The sequence below is a fragment of the Tachyglossus aculeatus genome, chromosome 14 (genome assembly GCF_015852505.1).
Source record: "Tachyglossus aculeatus isolate mTacAcu1 chromosome 14, mTacAcu1.pri, whole genome shotgun sequence".
Lineage (NCBI taxonomy): Eukaryota > Metazoa > Chordata > Mammalia > Monotremata > Tachyglossidae > Tachyglossus > Tachyglossus aculeatus.
The window spans coordinates 15400982-15418388 of record NC_052079.1 but is presented as its reverse complement, the minus strand read 5'-3'; the positions used below and the strand labels follow the sequence as shown (position 1 = coordinate 15418388).

The window sequence follows — 17407 nt, the reverse complement described above, 5'->3', positions numbered from 1 at the left end:
TGCAGGATTTCTAAAGCTCTTACCATGTGCCAAGCAAGGTGCTAAACGCTGGGGTAGAAACGAGATAATCCAGTCAGACATAGTCCCTTTTCCCACGTGAGATTCGCTGTTTTAGCGGGAGGGAGAACAGGGATTTTACAGATGAAGAAACTGAGGCGCCGAAGTTGAGAAGCAGCGAGACCTATTGTGCCTGGGAGACAGGAGGACCTGAGTTCTAATGCCGACCCGGCCACTCGTCCGCTGCGTGACCTTGGGCATGTCTCTTCACTTCTCTATGCCTCAGTTCCCTCACCTGTAAAATGGGGATTAAGATGGTAAGCCCCATGAGGGACATGGACTGTGTCCAACCTGATTAACATGTATCTACCCCAGCACTCAGTACAGTGACTGGCACATTCACTCGCTCAATCATATTTATTGAGCGCTTAATGTGTGCAGAACACTGTACTAAGTGATTGGAAAGTACAATACAGCAATAAAGAGAGGCAATCCCTGACCACAACGGGCTTACAGTCTAGAATGGGGAGACAGGCATCAAAACAAGTGCTAGGTGCTTAACAAATACCATTTAAAAAAAAAAAAGTGGCAACCAGATTCATCCAGCACACAGTAAGCACTCAATAAATATGACTGAATGAATGAATGAGGTGGAATTAGAACCCAGGTCCGTGTTCTTTCCAATAGGCCCCGTTGCAGTGAAAACCCTGCCCTGTGCCTTCCTGAGTGGCCTTTCCAAGTTCCTTGCCTGCTTCCGGCTCTTGATGTAATTAAGGATTCATCCGATATTAACTTTGGCAACTCTCACGGCATGCTCTTGGCTGCCTAATTTCCTGTTTGCTCCACAACTGCCGTTCGCAAAGGACTTTTCTGCTCAACTCACTTGGGGGAAACTTTCCATTTTTGAAAGGAGACAATTTCCTGCTGATGACCTCTTTTATTTGGCCAGTTAGCCATCCAGGGTTTCCGTTTGGACACCTGGGGCATTTTTTGTTCTGTAGCCCACACGATACCATGGGCCTCTAAAATGGTGGTTTATAAAATCAATCAATCAATCAGTCGTATTTATTGAGCGCTTACTGTGTGCAGAGCACTGTACTAAGCACTTGGGAAGTACAAGTTGGCAACATATAGAGACAGTCCCTACCCAACAGTGGGCTCACAGTCTAGAAGGGGGGAGACAGAGAACAAAACAAATTAACAAAATAAAATAAATAGAAGATATGTACAAGTAAAATAAAGAAATAGAGTAATAAATCCGTACAAACACATATACATATAGACAGGTGCTGTGGGGAAGGGAAGGAGGTAAGGCGGGGGGGATGGATCCATACTTCACGCTGATGGCGGTGGTTGTTCCAGATGGCCACCAAGTCGCCGGGCGACTAAAGAATTAGTCAGACAGCATGTGACTGCTGAAAGTTTTAAGAAAGTTTTATTGGTAAGGCCGAAGACCGAATAGGGGGTAACGCACCCGGCGGGCTCATTTCCTTAAGGGAAAAGGGCCCGAAGACCGAATAGGGGGTAATGCACCTGGTGGGCTCATTTCCTCAAGGGAAAAGGCCCTGAATGCCCAATACAATGGGCTTATATACTGCTGTTGCTGATCACAGTGATTGGTAGATTTGAAAACAGTGGGGACTGGATTGTTGCAGATTTGGTACAGATTTGGTACAAAGATTTGGTACAGGAAGGTCAGAGAGGAGGCTGATGAAGCAGTGAAGTTGGGTTACAAGTGCTTGGATCAGCTGTTCAGATGTTACTGCATCAGCCTTCTCTCTGATCTCCCATCCTCGTGTCTTTCCCCACTTCAATCCATACTTCATGCTGCTGCCCGGATTATCTTTGTCCAGAAACGCTCTGGGCATATCACTCCCCTCCTCAAAAATCTCCAGTGGCTACCAATCAATCTGCGCATCAGGCAGAAACTCCTCACCCTGGGCTTCAAGGCTGTCCATCACCTCGCCCCCTCCTACCTCACCTCCCTTCTCTCCTTCTCCAGCCCACCCTGCACCCTCCGCTCCTCTGCCGCTAATCTCCTCACCGCACCTCGTTCTTGCCTGTCCCGCGATCGACCCCCGGCCCACGTCATCCCCCGGGCCTGGAATGCCCTTCCTCTGCCCATCCGCCAAGCTAGCTCTCTTCCTCCCTTCAAGGCCCTACTGAGAACTCACTTCCTCCAGGAGGCCTTCCCAGACTGAGCCCCTTCCTTCCTCTCCCCCTCGTCCCCCCTCCATCCCCCCCATCTTACCTCCTTCCCTTCCCCACAGCACCTGTATATATGTATATATGTTTGTACATATTTATTACCCTATTTATTTATTTATTTTACTTGTACATATCTATTCTATTTTATTTTGTTAGTATGTTTGGTTTTGTCTCCCCCTTTTAGACTGTGAGCCCACTGTTGGGTAGGGACTGTCTCTATATGTTGCCAATTTGTACTTCCCAAGCGCTTAGTACAGTGCTCTGCACACAGTAAGTGCTCAATAAATACGATTGATGATTGATGATGGCGAGGAAAGGGCAGATTTTAGCAATCTTGTGAAGATAGCACCAACAGGACTTGGTGACAGAATAAATATATGGGTTGAATGAGAGAGATGAGTTGAGGATAATGCAAAGGTCATGGGCTTTTGACAGGGAGGATTGTGGTACTGTCAAAAGTGATGGGAAAGTCAGGAAAAGGACAAGGATTGGATGCAAAGAGGAGGTGTTCTGTTTTGGAAATGCTTAGTTTGCGGTGCTGGTGGGACACGCAGACAGAGATGTCCTGAAGGCAGGAGGAAATGCCAGACCGGAGAGAAGGAAAATGGGTCAAGCCTGGAGAGGAAGATTAAGGAATCATCTGTGTAGAGATGGTTGCTGAAGTCGTGGATGCAGATCTTTAAACCTTTACATCCTTGTTCAAAATGATTTGTCTAAGCATTTATGAAAAATCAGAGGCTTCAAGAACCTAGACATCTACTCCATGATTCAAAAGAAGCAGTTTCAGAAGGCCCAGTGCCTTCCAAGAACCCACTTCAGTGCTGGGTGAGCTTTTGCAGTAATTCTGTCATAAGATGTTTTATGGGGCATGTGGTAATTTCATATACTAGAAGCCATTCCTGAAGAGGAAAAAAAAAACTTTCCTCTAAGGTGAAAAGAGCCACTAGTCACTACCAAAATATAAACTTTGAAAATAAGAAAATAATTGACACAGAGGGGTTGATAGAGCAAACTTCCTGGTAAATTCATTCTATAGCATTTATTGAGAGCTTACTGTTTGCAGAGCACTGTACTTAGTGCTTGGGAGAGTACTATATAACAATAAATGGACATATTCCCTGCCCACAACAAGCATACAGTCTAGAGAGGGAGTAAATCCAATCGCCAAGTAATAATAATAATAATTATGGTATTTTTTCAGTGCTTACTGTGTGCCAAGCACTGTACACTAAGCACTTGGGATGGATACAATCATATCAGATTGGACACAGTCCACAGCCTCAATCCTCATTTTACAGATGAGGTAACTGAGGCCCAGAGAAGTTTCGTGACTTGCCCAAGGTCACACAGCAGATAGGTGGCAGAGCCGGGAGTAGAGCCCACGACCTTCTGATTCCCAGGCCTGTGCTCTAACCACTCAGTCATAATGACACCCTGCTTCTCTGCAAATGGGTATGGCAGATATGAAGCTCACAGCCTGACTTTTCAAGATCACCAAAGTGGTAAGTGTTTGTGAAATATCTATTCTGGAAAACCACTGTTTCATCCACCAAATGCCCCTTTAAACGCATATCAATTAGGCACCGTTTCCCATATCTGGGTTGCGGGTTACGTTTGGCCAGCTTGCGTGTTATACCCAATGAAACGTCCTTGTGGACAAGGTTACGTGTCTGCCCACAACCCTCCACCGAAGGGAACTCTTCTCGTCCTGCTCTTGCACGTAGTGACAAGAAATGCTTGCTTGATTGACTTGTCTAGCTAGCTATTTATTTATTTTAAGGTGGGGAATTTGGGATTGGGAGTCCTTGAAAAGGTGATGGGGGTTGGACCTGAATTCTGGGTTGTGTTTCCCCAGTGACCATACCAATGACCTTTACAATACCGATCATTCTTTCTCCGAAAGGGTCTACTGAAAGGTAGAGGATAAATGTCTTCTTTGTAGGGGAGTTTTAGTGGGATAATTTCATTTTGCCCTCTGCCCTCTTTATGAGAAGCCTAATGGAAAGAGCATGGGGCTGGGAGCCTGAAAACCTGAGTTATCATTCAATCGATCAATCAATCAATCGCATTTATTGAGAGCTTACTGAGTAGTGAACTAACTGCTTGGGAGAGTACAACGTAAAAGAGTTGGTAGACATGTTTCCTGCCCCTAGTAAACTTCTAACCGCGGCTCTGCCATTAGTTTGCTGTGTGACCTTGGATAAGCAGCGATAGAAAAGCAACGTGGCTTAGTGGAAAAAACCCGAACTTTGGAGTCAGAGGTCATGGGTTCAAATCCCAGCTCCGCCAATTGTCAGCTGTGTGACTTTGGGTAAGTCACTTCACTTCTCTGGGCCTCAGTTACCTCATCTGGAAAATGGGGATGAAGACTGAGCCCCCCGTGGGACAACCTGATCACCTTGTAACCTCCCCAGCGCTTAGAACAGTGCTTTGCACATAGTAAGCGCTCAATAAACACCATCATCATCAAGTAGAGAAGCAGCGTGGCTCAGTGGAAAGAGCCCGGGCTTGGAAGTCAGAGGTCATGGGTTCTAATTCCGACTCTGCCACATGTCTGCTGTGTGACCTGGGGCAAGTCACTTAACTTCTCTGAGCCTCAGTTACCTCATCTGTAAAATGGGGATTAAGATTGTGAGCCCCATGTATGACAACCTGATCACCTTGTATCCCCCCCAGTGCTTAGAACTGTGCTTTGCCCATAATAAGCGCTGAACAAATGCCATCAATATCATCATAAGTCACTGCTCTGCACACAGTAAGCACTCAATAAATTTGATTGATTCATTTCTCTGTGACTTGGTTTCCTCATCTGTAAAATGGGGATAAATGGGGATGTGATACTTGTTCTCCCTCCCCCTTAGACTGTAAGCTCCATCTGGGATAAGATCTGTGTCCAATTTGATGATCTTCCATCCATCCCAGAGCTTAGTACAGTGTCTGGCACATATAGTGAGCACTTAACAAATATCATTCTCATCATTATCAGCTGGGAGATCCACTCTAACTCCAAATTCAGACATAGAGGTCCATGTCTTGTAATCAATGAACCCATGGAGTCCAAGAGGCCAGGGCTTGAAGAGAAGGGGGTTGAGACTCTCTCAGCATATATTCCTGCCCTTTCTTTTGATTGACTGATTGGACACAGTCTCTGGGCCACATGGGGCTCACAGTCTTAATCCCCCATTTTACAGATGAGGTACCTGAGGCACAGAGAAGTTAGGTGACTTGCCCAAGATCACTCAGCAGACACGTGGCAGAGCTGGGATTAAAACCCAGGTCCTCATACTCCCAGGCCCACGCTGTTTCCACTGGGCCATGCCGCTTCTTGATGAAGCCTTACCTCAAGGAGAGCTTAGAACAGTGCTCTACACCCAGTAGACACTCAATAAATACTAAGGATTGACTGATTATCCTTTGTCATGTAAACGACATGAGAGGCAGGGGAATATATCCCCCCAAAATAGTTACTTTGCTGGAAGCTTTACCAATGATTTAGTTATGATATTTGATAATGAACTTGGTAAATAGTTTTCTCCCCAATACAACATGTACAATTCAAACTCTGCAGTCCTGAGAGACCCCATCATGCCTAGTCTTAGATGACATTAAAATCTGTGGCTGTGCATTTGGGAAACGAGTTTCGATCGCCACAATATATTTATGCAAGCATCAAAATTGTCTAGGATTATCCATGAAGAATGCTGGACTTCTACTGAAACATTTCTGCAACATTTGAACATGCATTACCAATATGAATTAGTCTGCAGGCACTTCAAAAACAAACACAAACTTAGAATATAATCCAACTTATTTACATGGAGTTCTGGTTTCCGGAGAACCAGGTTATATATATCTACCAGGTTATATGTGACGTTTTTTGAATGATGGTATTTGTTAACCACTTACTGTGTTTCAAGAACTGTTCTAAGCAACGGGGTAGAAACAGGTTAATCAGTTTTCTACCCAAGAAATAGGAGGGTCGCTTATTAAACAAAGAACGAACCCCCAAAACAATCCATTTAGCAACTTTCGGTTGCTAAAACAGTCCCTTATGCTACTGCAATTTACTGTACTTGCTCCGTTTAACCAGGAAACAGACAAAGTGAAAATTCATAAAATATATTATTTCTAATCATCTTATTCATTCATTCATTCAATTGTATTAATTGGGAGAGTACGATATAACAACAGACAGACACATTCCCTGCCCTCAACGAGCTCAGAGTCTAAAGGGAGAGACAGACATTAATATACATAAATAACTCAATAAAAAAATAACCAAATTGAGATATTCTTTTTTCCTAAATACATGAAACTAGTGTGTAGAGACACAGCATGTAAATAGGCACGGGTGTTTATTTGTTTGTAAGTTCAGTTTTCCCGGCAATTCCGGGAAAAAAAATGTGAAAAGACGCTCTATGGAAGGTATGTATCTTGAACAGGATGTCTTATTTGTTGGCTAACTTGTGTTCTCCCATCTCATATCCACTGAGCTTTAGGGACCTCACTCTACACACTAGCAACCTTTCACTCAGTAGACTGGCTTTAATTCCTTGTGCAAAAGCATTATCGTCATCACCCCCCCACCTCATCGGATGAAAAAAATCGATGAATTCCCTGAAAACGGATTTTTGCATAAAGTGCACTTTCCACTGGCCTGAACAGGGGGAACTCTCCCTCTGAAGGAGCTAAAACAATAAGTGGTATTTGAACTGCTGGTTGAAAGGTAGAGGCACTGGTAATCATTATTTCTCCTTGTTTGTTCAAGACCTTCCAACAAAACAAACAACCTTTTTGTGATTGGATTGACATGGTGTTAACAATGCATTTAATGCCCAAATCAGTATGAATGCAGGTAAAGCTCTTACTAATACCAGTACCAGGATGTTAAAGCCACCTATTTTCTAAGCAACTCCAAACAGCCAAAAAAAAGTCAAATCTCCCCTCCTTCGGCAAATAAGTTAACGTTCCCTGGGCCACGTCACCTAGAAGCCGGGAATAGGCTCCATATGACCATTTCGCCAATTCTCATCTACCTGCTGTTTTTTCGGCAATCTTGGCTTCTGTGGCTTGTTCCAGGAGCTCCAGCTCAAGTTGTACCGTCTTCAGCTCTGCATCCTTTTCTTCCAGCTGGTCACGAAGCTGAATTCGACAGATCGACAAGGAGCATCTTAACTGGCAGTCTGCCAACGCTTCATTCGGTCGTATTTATTGAGCGCTTACGGTGTGCGGAGCACTGTATTAAGCGCTTGGGAGAGAACAATATAATAAAAAACAGACACATTCCCTGCCCACACTGAGCAGACATTATTAATAATAATAAAGGTATTTGTTAAGCACTTACTATGTGCCCAGCACTGTTCTAAACGCTGGGGCAGATACAAAGTAATCAGGTTGTCCCACGTGGGGCTCATAGTCTTAATCCCCAATTTACAGATGAGGAAACTGAGGCTCGCAGAAGTGGTTTGCCCAAGGTCACACAGCAGACAAGTGGCGGAGCCGCGATTAGAACCCGCGTCCTCTGACTCCCAAACCCGTGCTCTTGTCACTAAGCCATGCTGCTTCTCTTTCTCACGGATAGATGTTACAGATGGATGTTAATATAAATAACACAAAGACAGACAATGGAGAACCAAAACGTCACATGTCCTTCCGGCTTTTAGGTTTGGAGAAGTAATTCGGCTCCTGAAATTGGGCTCGGAAAAAGGTTCCACGGTTAACTTTCACTCTGCGGAGGAGTTGTTCATCGGGAGCCCCAAATGGAAACTTTTAAATGGGTTGTTTAGAATTGGGGCTGATGGGTGTTGCTTTCAATCGATCAATCAATAATGGTATTTATCAAGCGCTTACTGTATGCACAGCACGGCACTAAGCACTGGGAGAGTACGACACAACAGATTTGGTGAGTGTGTTCCTGCCCATAAGGAGCTAACAGTCATCATCATCATCATTATCAATCGTATTTATTGAGCGTTTACTATGTGCAGAGCACTGTACTAAGCGCTTGGGAAGTACAAATTGGCAACACATAGAGACAGTCCCTACCCAACAGTGGGCTCACGGTCTAAAAGGGGGAGACAGAGAACAAAACCAAACATACTAACAAAATAAAATTAATAGAATAGATATGTACCAATAAAATAAATAAATAGAGTAATAATCAGGTTGGACACAGTCCCTGTCCCAACAGTGGGCTCACAGTCTAAAAGGGGGAGACAGAGAACAAAACCAAACATACTAACAAAATAAAATAAATAGAATAGATATGTACCAATAAAATAAATAAATAAATAGAGTAATAGTCAGGTTGGACACAGTCCCTGTCCCACGTAAGATTCACAATATTAATCCCCAATTTACAGATGAGGTTACTGAGGCCCAGAGAATTGAAGTGACTCGAGTGGAAGGTAGACTTAGAAATAAATGATAAACGGTTGTGTTCAGAAGGGCTGTGGGACTCAGGGTGGGGTGGATATCAAGTTTTTCAAGGGTACATGTCCACATTTCAGTGGTGGGAGACAGCCGGAACTGAGCCCCAGTATAAGAAAAAGTCCCTGAGTAGATGGTCTGTAATTAATAATAATAATAATAATATTTGTTAAGCACTTACTAGGTGCTGAGCACTGCTCTAAATGCGGGGGTAGGTACAGGGTCATCAGTTGGTCCCACGTGGGGTTCACAGCGTTCGTGGGACAACCTGATTACCTTGTATCTACCCCAGCACTTAGAACAGTGCTTTGCACATAGTAAGCGCTTAACAAATACCAACATTATTTATTAGGAGAAGCAGCGTGGTTCAGTGGAGAAGAGCTCGGGCTTTGGAGTCAGAGGTCATGGGTACAAACCCCGGCTCCGCCAATTGTCAGCCGTGTGACTTTGCGCAAGTCACCTAACTTCTCTGGGCCTCAGTTCCCTCATCTGTAAAATGGGGATTGAGACTGTGAGCCCCACGTGGGACAACCTGATCACCTTGTAACCTCCCCAGCGCTTAGAACAGTGCTTTGCACATAGTAAGCACTTAATAAATGCCATTATTATTATTATTATTATGAGAGAACTGGGGCACAGAGAAGCTAAGCAGCTTGCCCAAGGTCATACAGCAGACGAGCGGAGGAGCAGGGATTGGAAACCTCGTCTGAGCCATGCTGCTTCAATTCCTGTAGTGCTGGGGGTAGTGGGGTGGCAGATGGCAGCAGGCAGCACCCCTGACCCCCCAGCCCGAATAGTCTACGGTCTTTTTGATCGCCAGCTATCACGGCCTCGACCCTTATCCTCTGTCCTGACACTCGTGACTCTGTATCTGCATCCTCACCAACAGTTGGCTGGATGAAGCCCATTTCTAGACTGCGAACCCGTTGTTGGGGAGGTACCATCTCTATATGCCCTGCTGAGAGCTCACCTCCTCCAGGAGGCCTTCCCAGACTGAGCCCCTTCCTTCCTCTCCCCCTCGTCCCCCTCTCCATCCCCCCATCTTACCTCCTTCCCTTCCCCACAGCACCTGTATATATGTATATATGGTTGTACATATTTATTACTCTATTTATTTATTTATTTATTTTACTTGTACATTTCTATCCTATTTATTTTATTTTGTTGGTATGTTTGGTTCTGTTGTCTGTCTCCCCCTTTTAGACTGTGAGCCCACTGTTGGGTAGGGACTGTCTCTATGTGTTGCCAATTTGTACTTCCCAAGCGCTTAGTACAGTGCTCTGCACATAGTAAGCGCTCAATAAATACAATTGATTGATTGATTGATTGATATATGTTGCTGACGTGTACTTCCCAAGCGCTTAGCACAGTGCTCTGCACACAGTAAGCGCTCAATAAATACGACCGAATGAATGAATATCTATCATTTATTCATTTCTATTACTGTCCGTCTTCTGAGCACAGGGCTAGGGTGCTAATCCCAGTTCTGCCAGCCTTCTTTATTCGCACACAGTAAGCGCTCAATAAATACGATTGAATGAATCATCATCATCATCAGTCGTATTTATTGAGCGCTTACTATGTGCAGAGCACTGTACTAAGCGCTTGGGAAGTACAAATTGGCAACATATAGAGACAGTCCCTACCCAACAGTGGGCTCACAGAATGAATGAATGAATCCATAATGGAAGCAGTGTGGCCCTGTGGTTAGAGCACGGGCTTGGGAGTCAGAGAACCTGAGTTCCAATCCCGGCTTTGCCACGTGATCTCAGGCAAGTCATTTCACTTCTCTGGGCCTCAGTGACCTCATCTGTAAAATGGGGATTAAGACTGCGGGCCCCACGTGGGACACGGACCGTGCCCAACCCGGTGCTGAGAACGGCGCTTGGTACAGAGTAAGCGCTTAAAAAAACACCCACTGGTTAAAGTGGGAAGAGGAAATAAGATAATAATAATAATAATAATGGCATTTATTAAGCGCTTACTATGTGCAAAGCACTGTTCTAAGCGCTGGGGAGGTTACAAGGTGATCAGGTTGTCCCACGGGGGGCTCACAGTCTAAATCCCCACTTTACAGATGAGGGAACTGAGGCACAGAGAAGTGAAGGGACTTGCCCAAAGTCACACAGCTGAGAAGCGGTGGAGCCGGGATTCGAACCCCTGACCTCTGACTCCAAAGCCCAGGCTCTTTCCACTGAGCCATGCTGCTTCCCAAAAAGATCCCAAAAAGAGGGTGAAACGCGGCATAACAACTCACACCGGGGGGAAACCATGGGATGAGACAATTGGGAAAACAGTTATCAGACTTTCCTACCTCAGAGTTCAACTCTAAGTACTACGGAGGTGAAACAGAGGGCACAGATACTGATAAAATAAAAAATACTATTAAAAAAGGAATATGACACCAGCTTATTGTATTTCCCACTCTCCATAATTCTGAAGGAAATACCGTAAAACCTGAATGAATAGCCCTTTGGTTACATGCTCCCAGTGCTTTATATCTTTATGATGAAGGAAGTGATATCACTGCCTTGGAGCACACAAAAGAAACAAAAAGATTCTTCTCTTAGCCAATCTCGAAGTTAAACATATACCGAGGGACCAATTGGCAGTGACATAAAGCTATTGTTGAAGCATTAAAATCGAGCAAATAATAAAATGAATTATGATGGCTGAAAAATAGATTTAGAAGGTGAACAGTTAAAGCACACTGTACAATTATCAGACTATCTATATAGTACCTTTTTATTGCTTGCTCGGAGAATGTCCATTTCTTTTAGGAGTGCGACAGTCTTCTCCTTATCTCGGTCTGCTGTAACCTGAGAAGGGCCCATAAAATCATATACCCAACTACTGCCTCCATATGTCCTTCCTCTGCAACAAACAAAGCCAGTTATCAACAGGGGTAATTTATAATAATCCTCCCGGGGGTGATCAAGTGGGGCTCCCGCCCTCCAAAACGATCAATAATTGGGGAAAAAAATTTAAGGTTTAACTTTCTACAGAACTTTGGCTGCTTGATGAAACTATATAAGGCCCAGGCAGTTATATAGTCAATCGATCAATCAATCGTATTTACTGAGCGCTTACTGTGTGCAGAGCACACAGTATATATATTAGATAAATGATGCGGGCTTCACCAACAGCTACTGCTTAGCAGTGTCTCGGATGGAGTTGGTGTCCAGCCAGTGGAAGCTCGCTCTCTTCCTCCCTTCAAGGCCCTACTGAGAGCTCACCTCCTCCAGGAGGCCTTCCCAGACTGAGCCCCTTCCTTCCTCTCCCCCTCGTCCCCCTCTCCATCCCCCCCGTCTTACCTCCTTCCCTTCCCCACAGCACCTGTATATATGTGTTTGTACATATTTATGACTCTATTTATTTATTTATTTTACTTGTACATATCTATTCTATTTATTTTATTTTGTTACTATGTTTGGTTTTGTTCTCTGTCTCCCCCTTTTAGACTGTGAGCCCACTGTTGGGTAGGGACTGTCTCTATATGTTGCCAATTTGTACTTCCCAAGCGCTTAGTACAGTGCTCTGCACACAGTAAGCGCTCAATAAATATGATTGATGATGATGATTGATGATTTGGTGATTTTTGTCCCTCCCACATCGGCTCATTGGCGAGGCAAAGGACTCGATGTTTAAGGGCTGCGATTTTTCACCCCATTTCTATGACCAGCTTTGGCCTGTGGTTCTGAGCAGATTTGTAACCAAGGACCCCTCTTCGGTGAAAGGGAATGACGTCGCTGACCACCAGCCGCAATAGCGTGAGAGGTAACAAAAAACATAACCACCAGCGTGGCTCAGTGGAAAGAGCCCGGGCTTCGGAGTCAGAGGTCATGGGTTCAAATCCCGGCTCTGCCAACTGCCAGCTGTGTGCCTTTGGGCAAGTCACTTAACTTCTCTGGGCCTGTTACCTCACCTGTAAAATGGGGATTAAGACTGTGAGCCCCCCGTGGGACAACCTGATCACCTTGTAACCTCCCCAGCGCTTAGAACAGTGCTTTGCACATAGTAAGCACTTAATAAGTGCTGTCATTATTATTATTAACCATGTTTTGGAAGGATTGCTACTGCATGTCCCACTGAATATGGAAACAGGGATGAAGAAATGCTGATTCAAGGGGGCTTTCTTTCACGACTTGCCCGTCAGGTGACTTTGGGCAAGTCACAACCTCTGGGCTTCAATATCCTCATCTGAAAATGGGGAATTAAATACCTCTTCTCCTTCCCTCTAAAACTGGGAACCCCATGTCGGGCATTGACTTTGTCCAGTCTGATGATCTCGTTCCTAGCCCAGTGCTTAGCCCAGTGCTGGGCACAGATTAAACGCTAACCAAATATTCCAAGTTACTTATGGTTTATTTATTGTTATTATATTTATTGTTATTTTTTTCAGACTGGAGAGCACGGCCCTGGGAGTCAGAGGACATGGGTTCTAACCCCGGCTCGGCCACACGTCTGCTGTGTGACCGTGGACGAGCTGCTTAACTTCTCCGTGCCTCAGTTCCCTCATCTTTAAAAGGGGGATTAAGACTGTAAAGCCCCATGTGGGACAGGGACTCTGTCCAACCTGATGAGCTTGTACCCACCCCAGTGCTTAGACCAGTACTTGGCCCATAGTAAGCGCTTAAGAAATGCGACAATTATTACTGTCATCATTCTCACATCCTGTGGCATTCAAGATAAAAAAAGGGGACTCCCCCCTGACCGAAAGGGAAGCCTGTTGAAGACTCTTTGGAAAGGAGGAAGAAGCCCCAGATTTCCCTGTAGCCTCCGTGGCCACCACACTCAAAGGGCTCATAGCAGAATCCTCCTCAAAGACAGAATTAGAATTGGGCAGGACCCAAATCCCCGAAGCAACTGTAAAAGCGCAGCGCTGAAGAGGAAGTCCGTCCAAAGCTCGACCCGTTCCACCCTTATTATCAACCATGCTTTGTAAGGATCGCTACTGCATGTCCCACTGGATATGGAAATAGGGATGAAGAAAGGCCTTCATTTCTTCATGAAGGGAGGGGAGGGGGCCCGTGCTCACCTGGGTCCTTCAGGAGCACCATAGTCCTCGACGTCACCGAGAGGGGCCCGCTCCACCCCCACAGGCGGGAGGCTCTTCGGACTTGGTACCCAAAGGCTCTCGTTCTCACACTCTGCCGGGCCCACAGGTTCATCACGCGGCTGGAGCGGCTTTCCATGCTCGGGCAGATGAGGATTTTGCTCTTCCTGTGGAATCTCCACTTTCGGGTGGCAACGGGGCGGACCTGGATGGAAAATACACCGCAGGAGCCACGGCAGAGCGTGAAATCGTAAATTGCCACGGGCCTGTCATTTGGTTGAAGAAAAACACTTTTTTACTTTTTAAGGGCATCGCTACCCAGCTTTAGAGGGCACAGAAATACTCAGTGGCTTGCCCAAGGTCACACAGCAGATAAGCGCTTAGAACAGTGCTTTGCACATAGTAAGCGCTTAACAAATACCATTATTATTATTATTATTATAATAGAGGGACGGTCCCTACCCACCAACGGGCTCACAATCTATAAGGGAGAGACAGACAACAAAACCAAACATGTGGACGGGTGTCAAAGTTGTCAGAACAAATAGAAATAAGGCTAGATGCACATCATTAACAAAATAAATAGTGTTATGACCCCTGCCCTTGAAGGGCTTACAATCGAGTGGAGGTGGGAAAAAGGACACTAAAAATATGACAGATAAGATGCGCATATATCTTTGATATAAATCCTTTTATATATATCTTTTATATATGAAAAATATATGTAAAATGGGGATTAAGACTGTGAGCCCCCCGTGGGACAACCTGATCACCTTGTAACCTCCCCAGCACTTAGAACAGTGCTTTGCACATAGTAAGCGCTTAACAAATACCATTATTATTATTATTATTATAATAGAGGGACGGTCCCTACCCGCCAACGGGCTCACAGTCTAGAAGGGAGAGACAGACAACAAAACCAAACATGTGGACAGGTGTCAAAGTTGTCAGAACAAATAGAAATAAAGCTAGATGCACATCATTAACAAAATAAATAGTGTTATGACCCCTGCCCTTGAAGGGCTTACAATCGAGTGGAGGTGGGAAAAAGGACACTAAAAATATATGACAGATAAGATGCGCATATATCTTTGATATAAATCCTTTTATATATACCTTTTATATATGAAAAATATATGTAAAATGGGGATTAAGACTGTGAGCCCCCCGTGGGACAACCTGATCACCTTGTAACCTCCCCAGCGCTTAGAACAGTGCTTTGCACATAGTAAGCGCTTAATAAATGCCATTATTATTATTATCATTATTAAGTGGTGAAGCCGGGATTAGAACTCAGGTCGTCGGACTCCTGGACCCAAGCTCTTTCCACTAGGCCACACTGCTTCTCCCTCCAGCCCACCATCTCCCTGTTGGTCATGTGGGAACATTCCCATACACAAGTCGTCGCTTAGGAAATTCCAGCGGACTGAGTGAGCAGGTAATGAAAACTCATGGAAGAAAATGCTGCTTAAATGGCAAATTAAAATGATAAAAGGGCTCTTGGATAAATCAGATGGACTGATGGACAGGTGCTGATTCTGCAACTTCAACTCAGGTTAACCCATGTTTGTGGTCTCCGGATTGTAATTTTGTTTGCGCATGGAATAACGTGCCTCTGAGCCCAATAACAGTCCACAGTTTGCCCTATATGATATGATCCCATAACCAATCAATCATTAAGCATTTGGGAGAATACAATATAAAAGAGTTGGCAGACCCGTTCCCTGCCCACAACAAGCTTACAGTCTAAAGGGGATTATACTATACTATCCCAAGTTAGTTTTCCAAATGTCCCTTTAATCAAAGGATAAATGATGAAACATTAAATATATAGGAATATGAATTCCCATCAATTAGCCTATCAGGTGGGATCAATGCATACTTCTAGGTTCCGCTAGAATTATAAAGCGCAATCGCAATTATGGGAAACTCAGCATTTCTCCTAGACTTTTTGCCTAACATTGAAATTTTGGTATCCTCTACTTTGATAAGAGCATAACTCCTTGCTCTGTTCACATTGTCACTCTTCACTCTGCATACTTATTTTCACATCCAACTGAATATACACATTTTCATTCTTCCTGACTCAATCATTTTCTGTTGATCCCCTCACTCCACAATGACACTTGCTTATTTGGAGACAATCAAAGGGGCTTAAAGGTACTTTTTAACCTTGCACTGATAGTAGCATGGGAGAAGTGAAAATAGAAATCTAATATAATTGGCTCATTTGGTTTTGGTGTATTTTTTTTTGGCTAAAAATGTAAGAAGCAAATAAAGCCCTTGGTTACTGTCTTGCCCCTTTCATTTACTGGATATTCACTCATTCAATCATATTTATTGAGTGCTTACTGTGTGCAGAGCACTGTACTAAGTGCTTGGGAAGTACAAGTCGGCAACATATAGAGACGGGAGCTACCCAACAACGGGCTCACAGTCTAGAAACGGGATATTATAACAGGACAAGCGTTATAGAAAGCACATAAAACACATAGAACACACACATAGTTGCCAACTTGTACTTCCCAAGTGCTTAGTACAGTGCTCTGCACACAGTAAGCGCTCAATAAATACGATTGATTGATTGGTTGATAAAACATACGGCTCGTTGTCTAAGGGGACATTAGTTAGTTCATTAGTATCATCTCTGACTATAAACAGAAGCAGTGTGGCCTAATGGATAGAGCACGAGCCTGGGAATCAGAGGACCTGGATTCTAATTGTGGTTCCACCACCTGTCTGCTGTGTGACCTTGTGCAAGTCACTTCCTTTCTCTTCACCTCGGTTTCCTCATCTGTAAAAATGGAGATTAAATCCTCTGCCTCCTAGTAAGACTGTGAGCCCCAAGTTGGACTATGTCCAACCTGAGTATCTTGTATCTACCCCAGTCCTTAGTACAGTGCTTGGCACATAGTAAGCGCTTAACAAATGTCACAGAAAAAAACCAAAACACATCCTTCAAGGTTAAAATGGAGGATTAAGAAACAGACAGCAGCTTAAAACTAAAATAAGAAAAGAACATAAACATACCGAACAGAGGAAAAAAAACCAGAAATCGCAAGAGCAGGAGAGGCTACCGAAAGGAACAACTATGAAGATCAAAGTGATGGAGCCGCTTCTTTCGGAGCATTGATTGAAAATGGTAGGACTCATCATCATCATCATCAATGGTATTTATTGAGCGCTTACTGTGTGCAGAGCACTGAACTAAGCACTTGGGAGCATACACTACAACAGAGTTGGTAGACATGTTCCCTGCCCACAGAAAACTTACAGTCTAGACTCCAGTCTGGAAAGACAAAAGGTTACCAGGAGGCATGATTGATGTTTTACTAAACTCTAATGGTATTAAACAAGATATTATCATGTTTTCTGAATCCTACAACACCAAAAGGAGCAGAGTGGCCTAGTGGATAGAGCTCGGGCCTGGAGTCAGAAGCACCTGGGTTCTAATCCTGGCTTTGCCACTTGCCTGCTGTGGGGCCTTGGGAAGTAACGTCTCTGGGCTTCAGTTATCTCATCTGTAAAATGGGGATTGAGCCCGTGAGCCCCACGTCAAACAGGGATTGTGTCCAACCCAATTTGCTTGTATCCACCCTAGCGCTTAGTACTGTGCCTGGCACATAGTAAGGGCTTACCGAATACCACAGTTGTTATTATGATTATGATGGGATGATGAAGGGCATCCACTGGCGTTTTGAGGAAGCCCCTTCCTTC

At 44.4% G+C, this 17407-nt stretch overlaps 1 protein-coding gene across 3 annotated transcripts in view; it reads right to left on the bottom strand.

The window, feature by feature from the left end:
* MIPOL1 (mirror-image polydactyly 1) overlaps positions 1 to 17407 on the bottom strand; it is a 220038-nt gene that overhangs the window by 186736 nt on the left and 15895 nt on the right. For all 3 annotated transcript variants that reach the window (XR_005453861.1, XM_038756380.1, XM_038756381.1), the window contains exons 3-5: positions 13673 to 13895; positions 11376 to 11508; positions 7242 to 7347 (exon numbers count right to left, since the gene is read on the bottom strand). Coding sequence is in view for 2 of the 3 variants with exons in the window: in XM_038756380.1 (XP_038612308.1) it covers positions 7242 to 7347; positions 11376 to 11508; positions 13673 to 13895 (462 nt within the window). In the remaining variant the exon portion in view is untranslated. The remainder of the gene's footprint in view (positions 1 to 7241; positions 7348 to 11375; positions 11509 to 13672; positions 13896 to 17407) is intronic.